Source organism: Rhamphochromis sp. 'chilingali' (assembly GCF_963969265.1).
Source record: "Rhamphochromis sp. 'chilingali' genome assembly, chromosome: 1".
In the NCBI taxonomy this organism is placed as follows: Eukaryota; Metazoa; Chordata; class Actinopteri; order Cichliformes; family Cichlidae; genus Rhamphochromis; species Rhamphochromis sp. 'chilingali'.
Window position 1 is genome coordinate 22,100,648 of NC_137929.1, and position 19,057 is coordinate 22,119,704.

The 19,057-nt window shown below is 41.8% G+C and overlaps 1 protein-coding gene across 3 annotated transcripts in view; it reads right to left on the reverse strand.

The window, feature by feature from the left end:
• Nucleotides 1-19,057, reverse strand: part of dock11 (dedicator of cytokinesis 11) — a 79,611-nt gene that overhangs the window by 15,463 nt on the left and 45,091 nt on the right. For all 3 annotated transcript variants that reach the window (XM_080906108.1, XM_080906107.1, XM_080906109.1), the window contains 13 exons: nt 18,654-18,774; nt 18,445-18,511; nt 18,268-18,315; nt 17,782-17,927; nt 13,396-13,511; nt 11,817-11,954; nt 9,620-9,802; nt 9,228-9,341; nt 7,181-7,396; nt 5,488-5,545; nt 4,731-4,837; nt 3,701-3,823; nt 812-925 (listed from right to left, as the gene is read on the reverse strand). In XM_080906108.1, coding sequence (XP_080762234.1) covers nt 812-925; nt 3,701-3,823; nt 4,731-4,837; nt 5,488-5,545; nt 7,181-7,396; nt 9,228-9,341; nt 9,620-9,802; nt 11,817-11,954; nt 13,396-13,511; nt 17,782-17,927; nt 18,268-18,315; nt 18,445-18,511; nt 18,654-18,774 — 1,551 coding nt within the window. The remainder of the gene's footprint in view (nt 1-811; nt 926-3,700; nt 3,824-4,730; nt 4,838-5,487; nt 5,546-7,180; nt 7,397-9,227; nt 9,342-9,619; nt 9,803-11,816; nt 11,955-13,395; nt 13,512-17,781; nt 17,928-18,267; nt 18,316-18,444; nt 18,512-18,653; nt 18,775-19,057) is intronic.

Genomic DNA, 19,057 nt, shown 5'->3' on the forward strand with positions numbered 1-19,057 from the left:
ACCCAACTGGGATGGTGTCAGAACAGAAGAAATGAATATCTGATACATCATTGGCTTCCCAGCCAACGATAACATAGCTGTTAGCTTAAACATGCAAAGAAGCCAGAAGTAGCCACTAATAAACCTAACAGGCGAGAATGACCAAAAATAGCAAAGTTTCACACATAAGTCTGAGGACTCCCAGTGGGGGAAATAATTATTTGATCCCTGCCTAAATTGCAAGTTTGCTCATTTACAAAGAAATGAACAGCGGCTAATTTTTATGGTAGTTTCATTTTAAAGGAGAGAGACAGAATATCAACTAAAGAAGTGAGAAATTAATTTGGATGTCAGCATTTTATTCTACAGTCGTGTCCCTGATGTCCTTTGACACATCTTTGGTCTTGCCCAAGGTCGTGGAGAGGTTAGACTGGAAGAGACGCATTACTATGTGAGATCCGGAGCATCTGTGACTGACTGACTGACTGAATGAGTGACTACTGATTGCAACCTGCGGGCACACAGCCAATCTGCGGTGGGAGCCAGAATTCTGTGTTGCAGGGGATCAAATGTTTATGTCCTTCAGTGACATGCAAATCGATAATGTGTTTTTTTCTGTGATTTTGGTCTCTCTCCATTAACATGTAAACGCCCACAGAAACTAGAGACGACTCTTCACCTCTTTGTAAGTGAGCAAAGAGGTGACAAGACTATTAGTACTGTTATTTATATTATTTGAATCATCACCAGGCCCCGTATACACTCAACATTTACATTTCACACGGTCTTCGTGAGTGTGTGGGTGCTTTCGGAAGCTGCTTGTTTACCTCACCTGTCCATAAAAGGCCACTCTGAAATAGGTCCCGAGCAGCCTGCGGCCCGACTGGATCACCTCCATGATCTTATTGTACGCTCTGTGCAGAGTTTCGTACAGTCGGCTTAGTTTCTGGAAAAAGTAGAACAGATGCCATCAGAGCTCGCCTGTTGTTAGCGATTGTTTGTTTATCGCAGCAAGTGGGCCGTACACACAAAGCCGGCACAGGAATTTGAGTTATGCAACTCGGCAAAACACACACGAATTAAAGTCTATTTGTTTTTGTATACAGAAAAAAAACAAAACTGCAAACCCACGGCTCAAAGAAGCAATTCTGTATATCAAGACAAACCAAAATATTATGACAGCTCTGCCAAACATGTCGCTGCTACATCGTGTGACGCCAACCATGACCTCCCTAGGCATGGACTCTGGACACCAGTCATGGTGTCCTGTTGTATTTGGTTAGCCGCTCATCCCTGATGTAGGTTAAGTACTGGAACGTCTGTGGATCAGACTTGTTCCAGCACAGCCCCCAGTAGACTAACGGCGCCAAGAAGGCATTGCTATTTCTGAGCCGCACACACATCCAGTGCAGGAGCCAACGCACTGCACACATTGTCATTTTGACATTTGGTTCATGCTGTTTTTCAATGCTGTTACAACATGTTGCCGCAGTGGAGCACAGTAAAGATATGACGGAACCGGTTAAGCAGGTACTTAAAAAAAAAAAGGAAAAGAGTGGGATGAAATGCCGCGAAAGACCTCCTCCATTCAGAGCAAAGAGCTGCTAAAAGCACAAAATATAACCAGATATACTCGTGAGAGAAAGTGTAACACTGGGCGTTTTGAAAGGTCAAATTGGTATTTGACAGACTGAAATGAAGTTATGAAGCAGTAAATAATCTAACACAAACACCAGTGCCAGTGGCTCCTCGGGATTGTAATGCTGACATCTCTGATTTCAAACTCAAGATGCTTCCTGCATTTTTTAATTGTTTTTCTTGAAGTTTTTAAACACACAGGAACGTTTCGGTGAGCGCTCACAGTCCTCTACCATTCAATGCTTCAGACTGGTGCGCACTGAAGTAAAAGGAGATGTTTCATGCATCATATGACTCTTCTTCTGCACAAAATGATCCCTATTAGTGCCGCCTGCTCCAGTCAGAGACGTTATCAGATGATGATGATGATGAACTGGTGGTAAAAATCGACAGAGAAGATAAATATAACAGTGAAATGCAACACTGTTGCAAGCAAGACAAGAGGTTAACGCAGCAGGAAATTGTTAATGCCACCTTATCCCATAGTCCAGCCAATAATGCCTACCGTATATACGCAGCCAATCAAGGTCGTTGACAACCTATGACAGCGTCCTTATGTGCCGACACCAGTGTTTTAGCTGGCAAAGCGGCGTGGCTGATGTGGAGTGAAGCGACGTTAATGACAACGTGTACAACCATTGGAGATGTGAGCAGGACAGACGGAACAATTGAGGGAAAATGTGTGGACTTTATACCAGTTTTTAAATTGTGTTGATCGGCCACGTAAAACCAGAGTTGTGATAAAAAAAATGCAATGTTTGGTTTTCTTCCTGAATACTGGTTGTTTATATTTACTGCGGGAAGAAACGATTAAATCGGCGTTAAAAAAAAAAGGCTCGAAAGCACTCTCCACCTGTGAGCAAAAACAAACTCCAGAGTGATACATCTCCTGTTGTCAGGCCTGCATCAGGCTGTTGTTCTTTTCCTTTATCTCATAGTGGACAGAAATAATTTTTTGGAGTGGCACAAATAATTTGTGTGGCATCAGATTTGATGCAGAACAGCTGATTGTTCTATAAATAGTTTGAAATGTTTATTTAAAAACGTCTTGGCTGCATTTAAAAAAATAGCTGCAAAAAACTTTGTTTGCCAAACTGAGTTACTTTTTTGAAGAAGTAACTATATAATTAATTGCCCAACATTGGTCATTATTTACTGTATTTTGCAGACAGAGAGTTACAGGACACTCACACAGACTCATAATACAAGCCAGAGCTTTATATATATATATAAAAAAAAGAAGTTGTGTTTTCGAAATTGGAGTTCAAGTTATTTTTGCTTCCAATAGTGTTAACATATTGGAATACTAGGTCATGAACAAGATTTTTTAAATTTTCATGGTAAGTGGGCTAAAGCAGTTAATTAAAAGTAGTCTAACATAAATGTAAATGCTCTAATTTGATTATTTTAATAAACCATGTAACTTGGATGGATTCGATGCCGGCGTGACCACAGTGCACACGTCTGACGTCGCTCACAGTGGTCAAAGGGATCGCTCAGGAGGTTTGTGTGTTCGCTCAGACACGTGAAAAATTAGAGGGAACTTTGCTTCTAAGTTCTAGCAGCTGAAATTCCTTTACAGCAGATTAGAATCACCTATAACAACATTTAGGCATTTTCTGCATCATTAAATGATTACATGCAAGTTCCAGTAACCCTGCGATGCACAGTTTGCATTGAAGTCTTGTTTGCATTGAAGTCATTTGCAGTTTTGCGCAGTTTGATATCACACTTAGAACACGCTTATGAAAAGGTGTCATTTCTGGCTGATTTTAAACTGAAACTCTCCGTGGCAGGTCTTCAGAGAGCCACTTTCATGACTCCCAGAGTAACGCTCCAAATCCACTAAAGCTGCATTTGTCAAACCGAAATAATCATCAACCACAAATTCTTACAGGGTGAGAAGGTGCGCAAAGTGAAAATATGCACTGTGAAGGGATGAAATGATGTCCCGCTGTGCAGGTAAAGTTACTGAGAACTTCATGTGAAAGAGGACACTTCTGTAAATGCAGGCCATTTCCTGACACTCACAGGAACACAGCCTTATGCACGACGGATGCGTGTAAGGATGATGTCACGCTACCTCATATTCGTGGCGCTTCTCATAAATGGGGATAACAAGTTTGGCGATGTGTGTGATGACTTCGTAGCGCTCAGCTTTCCACAGCGCGTCCACGCAGACCTCCAGGTGTTCCACCAACACTTCCTAAACAATGGCAGAAAAAGAAATGTCCTTAAAATGTTAACACTGATTCATAAAACGGGACCCATTATGCTCATTTCCTCTTTTATTTGTGGACTCTGGTAGAGTAGCTTTGCATCATTTACAGTTTGTACTGAGCCTTGGGGCAGCCCCTCAGTTCATTCTCTGTCTGAAACAAGCCAATTAGGCTCCTCCCCCTTGGACCAAGTTTTTCCTAGATGGTTCACTCTCACAGCCAGTGTTGCATATGTAACATGACCAAATTAAAATTAAATTAAAATTTAAGTTTAGCTGCTCCTGCTAGAAGTCTTATTATTTTTAACACCTGTTTGTGAATGTTGACTCTTCCCATGACAGTAGCCTATTCAGTCTGACACGTCTTCACATCTTCGGTGCTGAAACATTTGGATCCTAAAAATGTCTTATATCTGCTCATCGTATTATTTGAAAGGTCTAATATAAGTATCCACCACTGTAACGGTGCTGAACACACTGATTAGGAAACCCCATTTGTTATAAAAACAAGAAAACTCCAAATATTTTAGAAATCTAAAACTAAAAATTATGTTGTTTTTTATTAGATTAATAAACTGAATTCACAGTTTTAACCCTTTAACCCGTAGTGGTCACTACAGCTATTCAAAGGCTGTTTTCTGGTATTTGTGTCAGTGTTGATGGTATACTCGCACATAAGCCAGTACATTGGACACTGATGTGTCACTCCTAACACGTTCTCACTCTCATAGCGTAACATTTTACGCTAGGTGACAAATCGTTGGTATATTACACTTCCGGGCACCTAATACGTCCCTATATTACGAGATCGGAAACATGAGAACCATTTGGAATGAATCTACACATGTATGTTGGTTTTACTTAAATAAGCATTTTTCCTGAACAGGTGCCACACCTCAGTGTAATAGACATCCTGCATGCCGGCGTCTTCCTTCATGGCAGCTTCCTCGTCGATGTTAAAGGTGATTTTCTTGAAAGCTGCCAAGCCGCTGGGGAACAACTCTGGTAAGCAAACAGCAAAGATGAGTGAGGAAAACAAAAAATGTTTCACATAAACCTCCACTAGAACATTTTCTACAAAACACATTTCTATTTATTTATTTATTTATTTCCCCCAGCAGGTGTGGCAGGTGTTTTTGTGACACTGAGAACTCACGAAAATCCAGATAGGTGTGACCCACAACCAAATGAAACACATGAAAGGTGGATATTCTTCGATTCCCAACATGCTGTAACTGCCTGGTGATAGTTAATCTACCTGATGGAAGGTAGCTTCAGTTCATACGTACCGCTGGACTAAAACCTAAACAAATTTTCAGAGATAAGCTTTGTCGTCTACCAACTGTTGTCAGCATATCCACCACACATTTGTTTGGCGGATTACAGAGACTTACAGCCAGTTTTGCATAAGATAAAGATAACCTAAAAAAATAACATACGGCATTGTGAGAATTTGCTTTTGCGACTCCACTGTGCTGTGGAGTGTTTGCACATTGTGACAACAGCGAGCCACAAACAAACTGCCAAGTATATCACCAGGAGGTCCACAGTAAAGGCTGCTTCACGAGTTTCTAGCAGATCAGTTACACTAGGCACACAATGCCAAGAAGGATCAAAGTATTTCTTGTGTACAGAAGGGCGGGGGACCTTACTTTTTCTGTTCAGGTATTCCGCAACCAGCGCAGCCACGTGAACATAACACATCGCAGCCTGTGGAGACAAGAAGAGGCCATCATGAACAGAACACACTGAAAAAAAACTTTTTAACACCAGGGCACACTGTTTAAATGCAGCTGGCAATTGCTCAATAATATTTCAAGCAACATAACATCATTACACATGATTTTCGAGGCTGCATTTAATGACTTTTTTGTGTTCAGTCATTCAGGCAGATATCTACAGCCACACCTACCACTGAAACGAAACTGTCTTCTCAGACTGTGCGAAATAGCTGTAAGGCATGAAAGCCATTTTTGACTTTCTCTTATCCTTTACTGAAGCATAACCCAATATGTTTCTCCACAGGAAGAGACGTGATGTGGAATAGACAGTAGCTGAAAAGCTCAGCAGTTCTTTTCACTTCACTCATTTAATTGTACATAAAAATGTTCATCCTGTTGAAACCCATGTGGATAAACTTGACATGATTTGACGTGTAATTAGTTTTTGTGTGGCTACATGTGCAGCATTCAATTCATTATTTAAATATTTAGTAATAAACATCAAGTACAAAAAACGTATTCAGGAACACTGCACATAAATGTGTATTTAAACTGTTATAACCTGTTACTGTAATGTATGTAACAAGGCCACAATAAGCTAACACGATAATTCTACGCCTATATGTTGCAAATAAAAAGAATAGCAGCTCTACATAGAATTATTATCATGTTGACCCTCACATCAATAATAAATCAATAAATCACTGAGCTGACCTTGAACACCTCGATGTCTGCTAAACTGCATCGCTAATTTGACCGCTGTCCACACACCTACAAAGTCCAGAACACACGCACACAACGCTACCAAAAACCTCGTTGGCAGAGATAAAAACAGATCTAATGTTACAATCCCTCTGGAGTGTTTAAATTAACTGGCTCACTTTATACTGAAAAGTTTGAAAAATCCTTTGAGAAAAGTCCTTATATAAATATCAACTTTTAAATAACCAAATAAATACACTTGACCTGCACTTAACAGCGCATCACCTGCACGACCCAGGGTCAAGTTCTATATCAGTCTTCACCTTTGAACTCGCTTTCCCATGATCTAATCCTGACCAAGCGTTTCCTTGTACAACATCGGGACTGGATGTATTCACGGTATTAATATGAAAATTTTCATTTGAGTTTCATTTGGCAGAGGATGCAGCATTCAGTTTTGTTTCTTAGTCACCCTGAATAACCTTTTGCTGCAGCATCACCAAAAACACAAAAACAAAAGAAAAGGGGACAAAAAGTAAGTGGACTTGTACGTTTAAAGTTTCATTTAATAACAATAAAAATACTAAATGCTGAAAATACTCAAATACATGTTGAGCTGGGCCTATAGATATTACAGTGTCCAGTTTGAAATGACAGCATCTTGGATTAACTTGAACACCACTGCAGCTGAGAAAGGAAAACATGGCCTGCAGGACTAATTCTGCAGGTCTCATTGTCTGTGTACCAGACAGCGTGAATGTGATTGATGTGCGATCAAAGATGTCTGGTCAAACAACACAACCTGCCTGTCCGCGTTATTCTCCTACAGACCGCTATCCACATGACTGTAACAATACAAAGATAATGACTAAAAAGGGAGAGACACAGACGTCAGAATCACTCACAGTCTTCCTGTTCATACCTCTGACAAATCTCCATTTTTGAGGTGCGCTCTGGCCATGCTGTCCAACCAGGTCCGCCTCAGCTCAGGGGTGCTGGCGTAGGACCGGGCCAGGCTGTACTGGAGGTCCAGCAGCATTTCAGGATCTTTTTCATGCTCTCGCATCTGGGCTGTAGCCATCAGAACTGTGCGGATCCGCTTGGTCAGACCCTTCACTTCTGAGGGGAAAGCTGTGGACTGCAGCAAACATACAGACACTGGTTAAAAAGGGAACAAATCTAGGAGGAAACAGGAGCTTCAGATGTGGCCTGCATCCTGCTGCTAGACTAAAATTAACTCCTTTAAACGTTTTAAGTGCAGCGTGGGGGATGACTTTCTAATCTTCTAAAAAAAGGCTCTTATTCTGATAGGAGCGACAGAAGACAACATGCAGGTCATCCATATTGTGTTCCAGCCTTCATTTTATGTGTGTTACTGCTTTGTTACATTACAGTTACATTACATTACAATCTTACCTATGCATATGGTTGGCTCGTTATGTAAGGTCCTACCCACAAGAAGGTGCAAGAGACGTAGGACCAGATTTACTCTGCATTAAAATACTAATATTGGGGTTTACTCAACAGCAATGCACAGAGACAATTTAGTGACTACAGGTGTGAATGCAGTAGCTTTTGCTGCTGCCTGTGCTTCCTGTGTATTTGTTTCCTTTTCAGAGCATCGTATCTGGGGAGGAAGCTATTTACAGGAATCGCACGAAAGCGTTTTTGCCGAGCAATTAAGAGCAAGTTGAGCCAAAACTTGTCGGAATTTGCATCTTTGATAGTTGCCATGAAGGCCAATTTGTTTGAAATGCCGGAGGGGGGAACAACACCAGATCACCAGCTAGTCAGAGCAAATCAGAGTCATCATTTAGTCATTATTAACCAACTGTTGTATGACACTGCGTGGAGGAAGAATATCACCGAGTTACGCAAGTGGCACAGCAACGCCAGCTCATCTATTATGGACTTGTCCGTAGTAAAGCAGCATTTTTTCTGGGTGATTGTTAGGGTCCGTGTGAGGTGTGAAATGTATCCAGATGAATCCAAGTCTCCAGCAAGCTTCATGATGCTGCAGAGTCCAGTCAGTTTCTCAACAAGCTGGTTGTTTGTGACCTCTTATTTGTGCTAGATTACATTTGCCATTATTGAAACGTAAACTTTTTATTCTCATCGTCACTTTGTTCTGCTAAGTTAATCAGTAAATACTATACGCCTTAAAACACTGCGCCATACTTCACACTAGTAGTCCTAGCAGTAACTTGAATCTGTCATCTAAACCTCCTGAGCGGTATTTACTGTTTAACCAAATTACATCACTCAAGCAATGATTCAAATTCCCATGAGGAGTAATGTTTCACAAGTGTGATTGTGTGGCTGCTCTTAAGAACACAAAGAAACAACAAGGGGAGCGAAACTTGCTCCCTTCAATCGCTCATGAAAGAACAAGAGAAACGAAGCAGGAACAACCTGAAGGTTAAGTCAGGCTCGATTAACCTTCAGGTCATCGAAGATCGTCGAAGGCTAATTCACAGTCTCTTCCAAACAACTCGTGACAAAAACAGAGATACTTTGGTGGTTAATCATCCACTGCTAACTAGACTGTCTGAATCCTGATTAACAAGTTAAAAAAAAACCCAAGTCATAACATCTTTAATACTTTAATACTATAATTACTGTTTTTGAATTATAACACTAATACCTCGGGATTTCCTAATCATCACATTCTGTCCTGATAAGTGAAGTGAAGCACCGTGCTTTGTGTGTACTACAGAAAAATGGTGAATTATAGTGAAAAAATCATGAAGCAATGAGTAACGACTTGTTGTGACACTTCATTTACACGAAAAGAGCATAAAAATAAAGCTCATTCGCTGATTATTATCATCTATGAAGAAAGTGTGGATTTAGATCAATCTACAGATTGATTTTACAATACATCCACCTGGAAACTCCTCAGTGAATAATGGTAACAATGAATGTTTGTTGGTGCCAGCTGTGATTGGTTGTCTAGACTTCCACAATACCTTCATGGCCTTGTCGCTGTTTGCAAAGTTGTTGATGATGGAGAGAGACTCCTGGAAGCGTGAACTGCCGGTCAGCGCCACGTCAGAAATCAGCTGGCTTACTGCAATGATGATCTACTCGGGAAAGAAAAGCAGGGGAAGGTGGAGGGGGTGGGGCAGTGGGCACGGAGAAAGATGAAAATGAAAGGAGGAAATGCACACACGATCCAGTAAATAGTATGTGCACTAATCACTGCGAGACAACAGAAAGAGAAACTCAGCAGACCGTCTGCAATTAAACACGCTTTACATTCTTCTCCTCCCTTACTGCACGTGAATTGCTCAGAGGAGCGTGCTTGGAGAAAAGAAAACCGAGTGCTGAACGTCAACAGTTGTCAACATTAACACTTTACCTGCAGGTGTGTGCGTAGGAAGGTTTTCCTCTTGGTGTACTCGTAGTTGTTCCTCATGAGCAGGTAGAGCAGGGCCGACGCCTCGGCCCGCAGAGAGGCCAGCTTGGAGACGCAGCACTTGAGCACCTCGCAGCACAGAGCCTCGCACAGCGTCACGCGACCCTTGAACAGCACCGAAGGGAACTGGCGGGACAACGGGTTAGTGTATTAAAGACAGATTCAGGACAGGGCTGGAGTTAGAAAATAGAGTGAGTGTGTAGGAAAGACAGCAGGAAAACGATAAATCACTTGATACACAGTGAAGATATCACATTAAAACTTTGTGTTATGGTAGATACTAATAATAAGTCCATTTAGATTTGGCTGAAAATAAAAATAAAACCACAAAAAATAACTAAAAAATAAAATAAAAAATAAAAAACTTTATATTACCCACAATTTTTTATGGATCATCTTCAAACTTCACAAAAACATAGTAGACCTCCTGGGCTAAGTACCTAGGTTGGCTAAGCATTTGACCTTCATTGTTAGCACTCAAGGTCAAAGTTCACCTTGAAAAAAATTTCAAGAAACCATATTGAGTAATAACATGAAACTGCATGGAGAGAGTTGCACGACAACTGGGTAAAGGAGATAAGAAAAGACGCTTCTCTGGTAAATAATCCTTCGACGTCATAGGTCAAAGGTCAGACATTAGGGTGCTGTTAAAAATAAGCAGGATGGCATCAGCACGTTTCAATCAAAACATCGTAAAACGTCAAATTTATTCAGGTTTTGGGGGGAAATCAAAGGTCTAGAAAACATCTGCATCATCAACCTGTGTATCAAACATGATACACTTGGCGTTAAAAGGTTATTGCAAAGTTTTGCTTGGGTTTTTTTTTGTGGTGATTTTATTGTCAGGAAGTAACAAAAAACGGACCTGTTAACATTTTAGTTCTTCTTTCACATTGTAATGACCCTGACTGGTTTAAACTAGTACATATAAATTGAACTAGTACATATAAGATGAACTAAAGGACACTATTGCAATGCCTGCCTCATGAGTCTTGTGTACCAGCTAAGTCTTGAGTCGTGTTTAGACTTGAATTAGTCTCGATGCGCTATGTTGTTACCAGTGTTTGTGTGGCCAAGAACAGCAAAGGTTTGGCTGTTAACAGGAAAACACGGCACGCTGCTGCCAGGAATTACGATTGCCGGTAAGAGTTTTAATCTAGTGCAGTTACAAATATAAACCTGTGACGAAATAAATAATAAAATGTCACAAAAACTGATATTCTGTCTCTAACTAATGAGGGGGGAAATCTGAACTGTTTATCTACATTTTTTTATTTACTGCAAAAGAATGCTGCTGTTAAAGTCCTCGCTGCCCATATCACCTTTCTCCAGTTTTCAGGCAGTCACAATACTCACAATAGCAAAAATCCACTTCTGGAAGTGGAAAGTTCTGTTTGTCTGCTAACAAAGGCCTAATTTCTACCAAACGCAGCATAAATGAGTGGATCAAAAACAAGCAGACCGGATGAGAGCGCGGCTAATCCCTGATTAAAATAACAGTCGGCACAAGTTTCACGCATGTGTTCCACATGTTCAGCAGATGGCTGAGTTTATTAAACTCCAATGAAACAATCTGCAGATTTCATTAAAATTTAATAAACTATCATCTTGTCTTTATTTTTAGTTAGCACATACCTTAAACACTTAAAGCTGTAAGCTAATGATAGTTATATAAGAGCAGATGCTGCTGGTGCAATAAGCTGTACGTTTTACGTCCAGTGGATGATGATCTGATTAGTCGACTAATCGCAAAAATAATCGGTGACTAGTCGACTATCAAAATAATCGTTTGTGGCAGCCCTATTAGATACATTTCAGAGCATTTTTCTAGCCAGTGGCTGGGAATGAGGCAGAAAACACGAGAAACACTGAAAAGCCAGGTTACTTTATTGGAGCAGTGTGACCTATGGGTTTTTTTTAGCTATTGGATGGAATGAGAGAGAACGTCTGTGTGAAGGCTGGAACCAGACATCTCACTCATCTCATTGTTCACAGTGGAAAGGCAGCGGCAAAAACAAAAACAAAAATGTATATCAGCTCCGGTCATCAAAAACACAGCATGTTTACCTGCTCCAGGCATCATCTGAGTCATACTGATTTTACTACTGCAGCAACACTTCGTACGAATGTGAACACATACCTTGTTAATGAAAGCACGCAGAGCGGCGAACACGTGTCTGAGGGCAGCTTCTGACTGGCCAACTTTGAGGAAAGTCAGGTAGACGTCAAACACCTTCTTCATCAGTGCGTTGTGACCGTCGCTGTCCAGCAGCTGGTTCTGAATCACACACACACACATAAGAATAGATGCACAAAATATCAGTGCAAACTATATTCATCAATTTCCTACATCACTGTTGATGTGTGAGCAGATTTATGAGCTGAACGATGCTGATGACGTTTTAGGCGCATCTCATTCTGTTCTCATCGACTAAAAGCAAACGAGATGACAACGACTGATGGCAGCGGCTGATTTTTACTGTGTCCCATCAATTTCGGGACCCTACAATTTGGGATCCAGTGTCAGTATCGGTACTCATGCTCGCATCAGATGAAGCCATTGATAAAGTTACTGTTTCGAAAAAAAACCCACAGCTAGAGCATGAGGATACACCCAATAAAAGCTTCTATATGTGAGCCTGCTTGTAATGTGGCAATGCGAATTGCGTAGGTTGTTGGTTGCAACTTTCTTGAGAAAAACCCAGCCAGACAACAGCTGCCAACAAATAAAAAGAATGACATCTAAATATGTCCAACTTCACTCCATCCACACCAAAGGACTACTTGAGAACAACACCAGATGTTCAGTAGGCTGGCTGGGGTCCAGAACTGTCTCGAAAGCATATCTCCACTTAAGGATAATAAGCAAAAGGACCAAGTCTGGTGTTTGGGTTTGTTTTGTTGTCTTTAGGTAAGCTGCGTTAAACAACACCGAGCAGTTGAGGAAGCTGTGACGTCAAACAAAGGCAGAGCCGATAAAACAGAGAATCAAACTCTCCCAGAATGATATGAACCTGCATGAAGGATGAAAAAATTAGCTCCACAAATCCAGCAAAGACATCCATCCACTGTGAAGCATGAGGTCAAGACTAGGACTTGGGTTTAGCTTGGCACTCAGGAGTGATGGTTAAACTCGAAGGAGCTTTAAATGCTTGAATAGCCTCTCATAAATACAACGACAACAAAAAATGGGCCCAAATTCCAGGCCCCACAAGTTTGAACACATTTTTGAGGCTCAAAATGTGGTTACTGTTAGGTTATGATTCGATTTATGCTAGGGGTTAGGGTTATGCATTCATTTTTGATGGTTAGGGTAAGCCGCTAGTGAAAGCATTATGTCAATTAGATGTCCTCACTAAGACATAAAAGGCAAAAGTGTGTGTGTCCCGCTACACACAGAGTGGAGCAGGCAGAGCCACGAAAGGTTAAACAAAGATAACAGAAAACTGTTTAAAATGTGTTCATTTTTTAAATCGTTCATTTAGACAACATCAGACTCAGCACTTACTCGGGTGACTTGCAGAAATATGTAAAGAAAAGATGAGCATACATATTAAGATTTCTCTGAGTGTTATTAAGAGCTGAAAACCTCTTAAACATCACGGAGGCTGACTCAAAATTTCATAACAAGCACATCACTTATTTAAGGACTCAGTGACATTTGAATCACTTTAAAAGCTTATCTACCATCTTGGTTGGACTGTGTGTGCAGTGCTTACCTTGAAACACTGAGTGAACAGACTCAGGATGTCCAGGACGCTGAGGCAGACCTCGGTGGAGGTGTTGCCTTCAAGCAGGGCCTGATGGTGGATTTCTGCTTCTGACAGCCCTGCCCCTGAAACACAGAAACACACATGGAGACATAAAGAAATCCTGAGGTGCTGTGCATGCTAATGGTTCACATTGTGGTGTAGAACAGATTCTAATTGTAACCCTTTTATCCAGAAAATACTGATGACTGCAAAGTTATTCTTAAGTATTGTTGTGTTTGCTGATTTCCTGCTTGCTTTGAAATGGTAATTTACATACAGCTCATTAGGCAAATGCTTCATTGACTGATTTAATTGCACAAATCAACATGTAATTACATCTTGTTTAAGATACTCCTAGTAGGTACCAAATGTTATTAAAGAACATAACATCCAGCGCAAGTCCATTTTTCATTATTAGCACAGAGCCAGAGATAAGAACAACTTGTTTCTCGGTAAAGTGCAAAATAACAAGGAAAACACATGTGACACATCAGTCTATAGGGTACATGTACAATCATTTTATACACAGGTTATTACATGCAAATCTTTTGAGAATCCTGTAAACAGCAAACACTGCATTAAAGCCACAGAGAATTTTTTATAGAGGATTTTATGTTTAAGATTAAGATGCAGCAAAGAAAATCCCTGTTTGTATGCGGGTGAACGCGCCCATTTATTTTCTGCAACAGCGTTTTCCGTGGTGATTCTACACACTGTTGCATTAATCTAGCATTGCTGCAAATCCATTACGTGAAGACCAGAGAGGCCTTAGAGCTCGACATACTGCGGTCAGTGGCTCAAGATAATGTCTGTTTAGAAAGCACAGCCTGAGAGTCAGTTGGCTAGCTCTGTCTTGGAGGAGCGGCATTTCAACCCATGATGAACTGTTTCCTTTCAGTCGATTCACTCGGTACAACACATAAGTATGGGATATCGCGCCCTTGCATTTCCTGGCTGAAGAAACCTTTATTCACGCCTTTAAGGTGGATGATCTGTGACGACATACACACAGCCCCTCCTGCGCATATACCCCCTGTCATCCCTCAGTTCTTACGCTCTTCATCTCGCTGACAACACATCTTTTTTTTTTTTTTTTTTTTTTGTGTCCCGTTTGGATCTTTAGCCAAGTGGATCATCATGGCTTTGCCATATTGGTCCATTTGATTGACCTTTATTATAATTATGAATTTATTTTATTTTCAGTTGCTACAAACGGGACAGACATGACTGGGGGATAGGACAGGGAGAGAGAATGAAAGAAAGAGAGGGAGAGAAAGAAAACCAAAGGGGAGAAGAGACGGTGAGAAGGGGGGGAAGAAAGAAAAACAAACAAACAAACAAACAAAACACCTGGATCACCTGTATGGAGAAAAAAAACAGAAGAGAAAGCAAACAACAAAGAGCAACATAATAAAAAAAACGGCACCATCACAATAAACTAGCTAGCAGTAGATAACAGTAGATACTAAATAATAAACGATATTGTGCAGCATGCAAGATAGACAGCGCACAATGTGCTTTGAGGCAGCAGCCAAGAAAGCTGTAGTCCGCGTCTGTGAACACCCATGTGTACACCTGTGTGGATCAGCACGCTTGTATTCCAAAGGTTTCTCCATGTAACGATCTGCTAGGGAGTGTGGGGAGCCACAGCCCCGTCCTCCAGGGTATGAAGCAGGTATGGAAGAGATCCAGGCCCCAGATATCCAGAGGCCCCAGAGTACAAGGACCCGAGGAGGACCACCAAAGGGGGGGGAACCATGCCACCCTCCTGGGAAGAGCTGAGTAGAGCCCCAAAGGAGAGGTCACCCCGCAGCTACGGAGCAGAGGCCAGAGGGGGTTGCAGTGGTGTGCCTGCGGGCTCTGCCGGCAGCCAGCTGTGCCAGAGAGGACCGAGCTTCAGGCCCAGAGGCCAGAGGCCTGAGGGCCCCCCACCCCTCGGAAGGAGCCCAGCCGGGCCACAGGCGCCCGGCCCCGCCAATCGGCCACCAGGAGTGAGCCGGTACATACATGAGCGCCCAGTCCCAGACGACAAGGACCACCAACACACCAACGTCTGAGGGCATCAGCCACCGGCAGGGAGTGTGGTGAGGGGAGATAGGCCTGCGTACTTTAGAGGGCCTGAGATGTACCCAGAGAGCTCGAGTCTAAGACCCAACCTGACATATAGACACAGACGAACAGGCACACGCGGACACAGACGTGCATTCCCACCCCATATGCACAACCAAATACTCGGCACTCACCCAACGTGTAGACAGACACAAATAGACACTGCACAGACAGGTTGAGTTCATTCTCCACCTCTCCTATATCTCTCCCCCCACCTGCAGAGTGAGCTCCTGTAGTGAGGTGACCACCTGCAAAGATATAACAACCTCCCCACCAGTTAGAGAGCCCCCTAGTTGGGCCGATGCACCAGAGGTCCCCTGCACTGGGGCTGAGCCCCCCTGCACCCACCTGCCCACTGCTCCGGCGACACAACAGCCAGGACCCAAGCCCCCAAGCCCAAGGCCCGGCCAGCACCCCAGACCGGGGGGCGGAGCACCCCTAGACCCCCAAGCCTCCACGCCCGTCCCGGACCCTCCCAGGGGCAGCCAGGCTACCAGGCCAGTAACCAACGTCCGCCAGCACAGACCCTCCCCCATCTCCGCTGTATGCAGCCACAAGGAAAACACCATCCAAGAGCCCCCAGAGCTCCTAACCAGGTCATGGCCACATCCCCCAGGTTAGGGGGATGTAGATGCACACGTGGATTCATGTTCTAAAAAGACCTTCTTCTGACGATTCACAGATACAATTTTCTTTGGTGATTTTCACACTTTAGCACTTGTGAAATCAGTGGTCACACGGTTGAGAAACTGCTGCTCTGCAACAGAACTGATAGTTTCTAATAGTTCTTTAAGTAGCACTTTGTAATATGGTCGGCGACTAACAGCGTAGTTCCCCTGTAATCAAATGTCATTTCAACCAATGTTATTTGAAATTACAATGTAATTACATTTACCTATAAATACCTAAAGGTAGAGGCACTAGAATAACAAGTCAGGTTTTTACAGGAAACAAAGAAATGACTATACTGTAAATAATTTTAAGTAGTGTACAATTTCATGCTAATTTTGTAGAAAAATGTAAATAATCATAAATCGTAATCTTGCCTTTTTACAACTTTATTTAATTCATTATGCTGATGTGCATTTATTATTTATCATTCAACTGTCTTTTTATTTTACCAATATAAATGTGATAAGGGCTGTTCTTCTTTACCAGTTTACATTTGCAGGCCTATGTGACCTTATACAATAACCCCTTCATAATACAGCCTACAACAGGGTAAGATGGGAAAATGCTGTTGTTTTTTCCACAAATTACCAAATAATAAAGAAGTATTACTTACAGACTATTAAAATTTACTTTAAATTAGTTTAACTATTTGTTTCCGGTAAAAACCTGACTGGTAGTATTAAGTATTTGCAGGAAAATCTTAATTACCTTGTAAATAAAATACATTTAAATTCCTTTTGATTACAGGGAAATTAGTGTCATACTAAGAAGTTTTCTTTTTCCTCGTCCACATGCACAGAGAAGAGCTGAACAGTTAGGTTGTTGACACACTTTTTCAACTACTCATTGCACCAGCAAATATGACACACAGCAAACATCCTACCAGAGCCTACACAGCTGGTGTGGTGGAAGGATTGAAGCAACAGGCAGTGATGCAGCAGCACTCACATGACAGAGGTTGAGACAGAACATTTTTTATCTTTTTAATGCCAAAATTGGAACGTGCACTTGGTTTATGATGTGATGGGAGTGTTAGTGTGCATGCTCTATTGTAGCTCCAGTTGCCTCCAGTTCCTTGCATCTGATTCTACTACTTATAGATTTTTGTGTCCTCAAATAATACCAAATAAAACAATAACAAAACTAATAATTTCACATTCATACATTTCTTAAATTAAACACTTTCATTTCAACAGAAAAGGTGAACATAAGGATAATAAGGACTGTCACTACAGACTAGGCGTGCCACATTAGGAATGTAACCGCCTCTCTCCAGATTCTCCTGTGAATCTTTCTGCAAGCCTAATCTTTAACAAACAAATCATTGGTTGTGGAATTATTGTCTTTCATATGAAATATTCCTGTGCAAACCTCAACTGTATGCAGACTCCCTCGGCTGGAACACAAATGCAATCTATATCACTTTACCCGCATGATTTCTTGACGATTAGTGCGGTGCTGGCAGAATTAACTGTTCCATTACGACTTCAATTCCTGTAAATTTCTAGGAATCTTAGATGTGAAGTGTTTTGCAACCTGACGTTTTGCATGTGAACTAGTGGGAGTGCTTACATATGTTGAGTGTGAAGGAGGCTTCCATGGTGTTGAACTGGTGTATCTTGCTCTGCATGAGGCTGGCACGGTTGCAGCGCATGGGTGGCATTGTCTGAGACTTTCCACCTGACGAGAACAGCTTCGACACACATGCCTCCTGGCTCCTATATCGATAATAACAGGAGCAAGAAGGAAGGAGGAAGAGGAATAACATAAGACCCTGTTCCTGTAACTCTCACTGAGCTGGATGTATTACGATATATAACAAATATGTTAATACCTGATAATTAATAAAAGATCGACACAAGCTGATTAATACCAAACAGAACATTTTAATACATTTAAAAAAAGAGAGGAGTAAAGGTGTATTTCATTGGAACATGACCTGGCACCTTGCTTCCTTAAAACTCAACTAAATTTATTTGGGTTTCAAATTTCAGGCGCTGACAGATAAGGTAAATATGACACACAATACAAAGGCGCAGCTTTGTTTTCCAGCCTTACCTGCCGATGTTCCTCTTTCCAATGTAACGGAACTGAGCCAGACAGACCCTGCGGAGAAAACATGAAGCACGAGGCGCCTTTTGCATCCACTTAGAATGTTGACTGATAGAGCAGTTAAAACACACGTATAGTTTTGTTTAATATTTACATATGGCTGTTGTTTCATTAGCTACTCACTCGAGCAAACTGAGGAAGTTCATGATGTCTTGAGGGCTGATTTTGTTCCAGTAGGCCATCAGAGTGTCTGTGGGCAAAAAGACAAAGTGGACACACTTGGCTATATGGTTTTAGTCCCCCAGAGCGATCACTGTCAGAAATAGCAGAACAGGTAGCCGAGTCACGTTCTGAGTAAGTGATGTGCACTGTGGCTATAGAGCCTCACTGACCTTCTGACAAGGTCTTGGCGATGTGCAGGAAAGAGAACAGTAGGCCTTTGATTTCATATTGTCCCAGTCTGCCGATAGGAGGCATGGTGCTGCTGCTCATGGTTGAGGCGCGTCTCTGCAGCTGGAACAACACACAGAAAACGCTCGTTAACTCATTTTAAAGCACTCCTACTTCCTGTTTGGTTAGGACCAGCACTAAAGGAAAATCTTTGAGTGTCAGAGGATCTAAACGGTCGTATTTTACAGAAGGAGAATGATTTATTTATACCCAGACTTGAGGACAGGCTCACTGATGAAACCTTTGTTACCAAAAAAAATCCTGAGCGCAAACAGTATGTGAGAGGTTGCTTTCGCAATTAATATCTCTTATCAGCAAACACACAAAACAAACATGTTATTGCTTT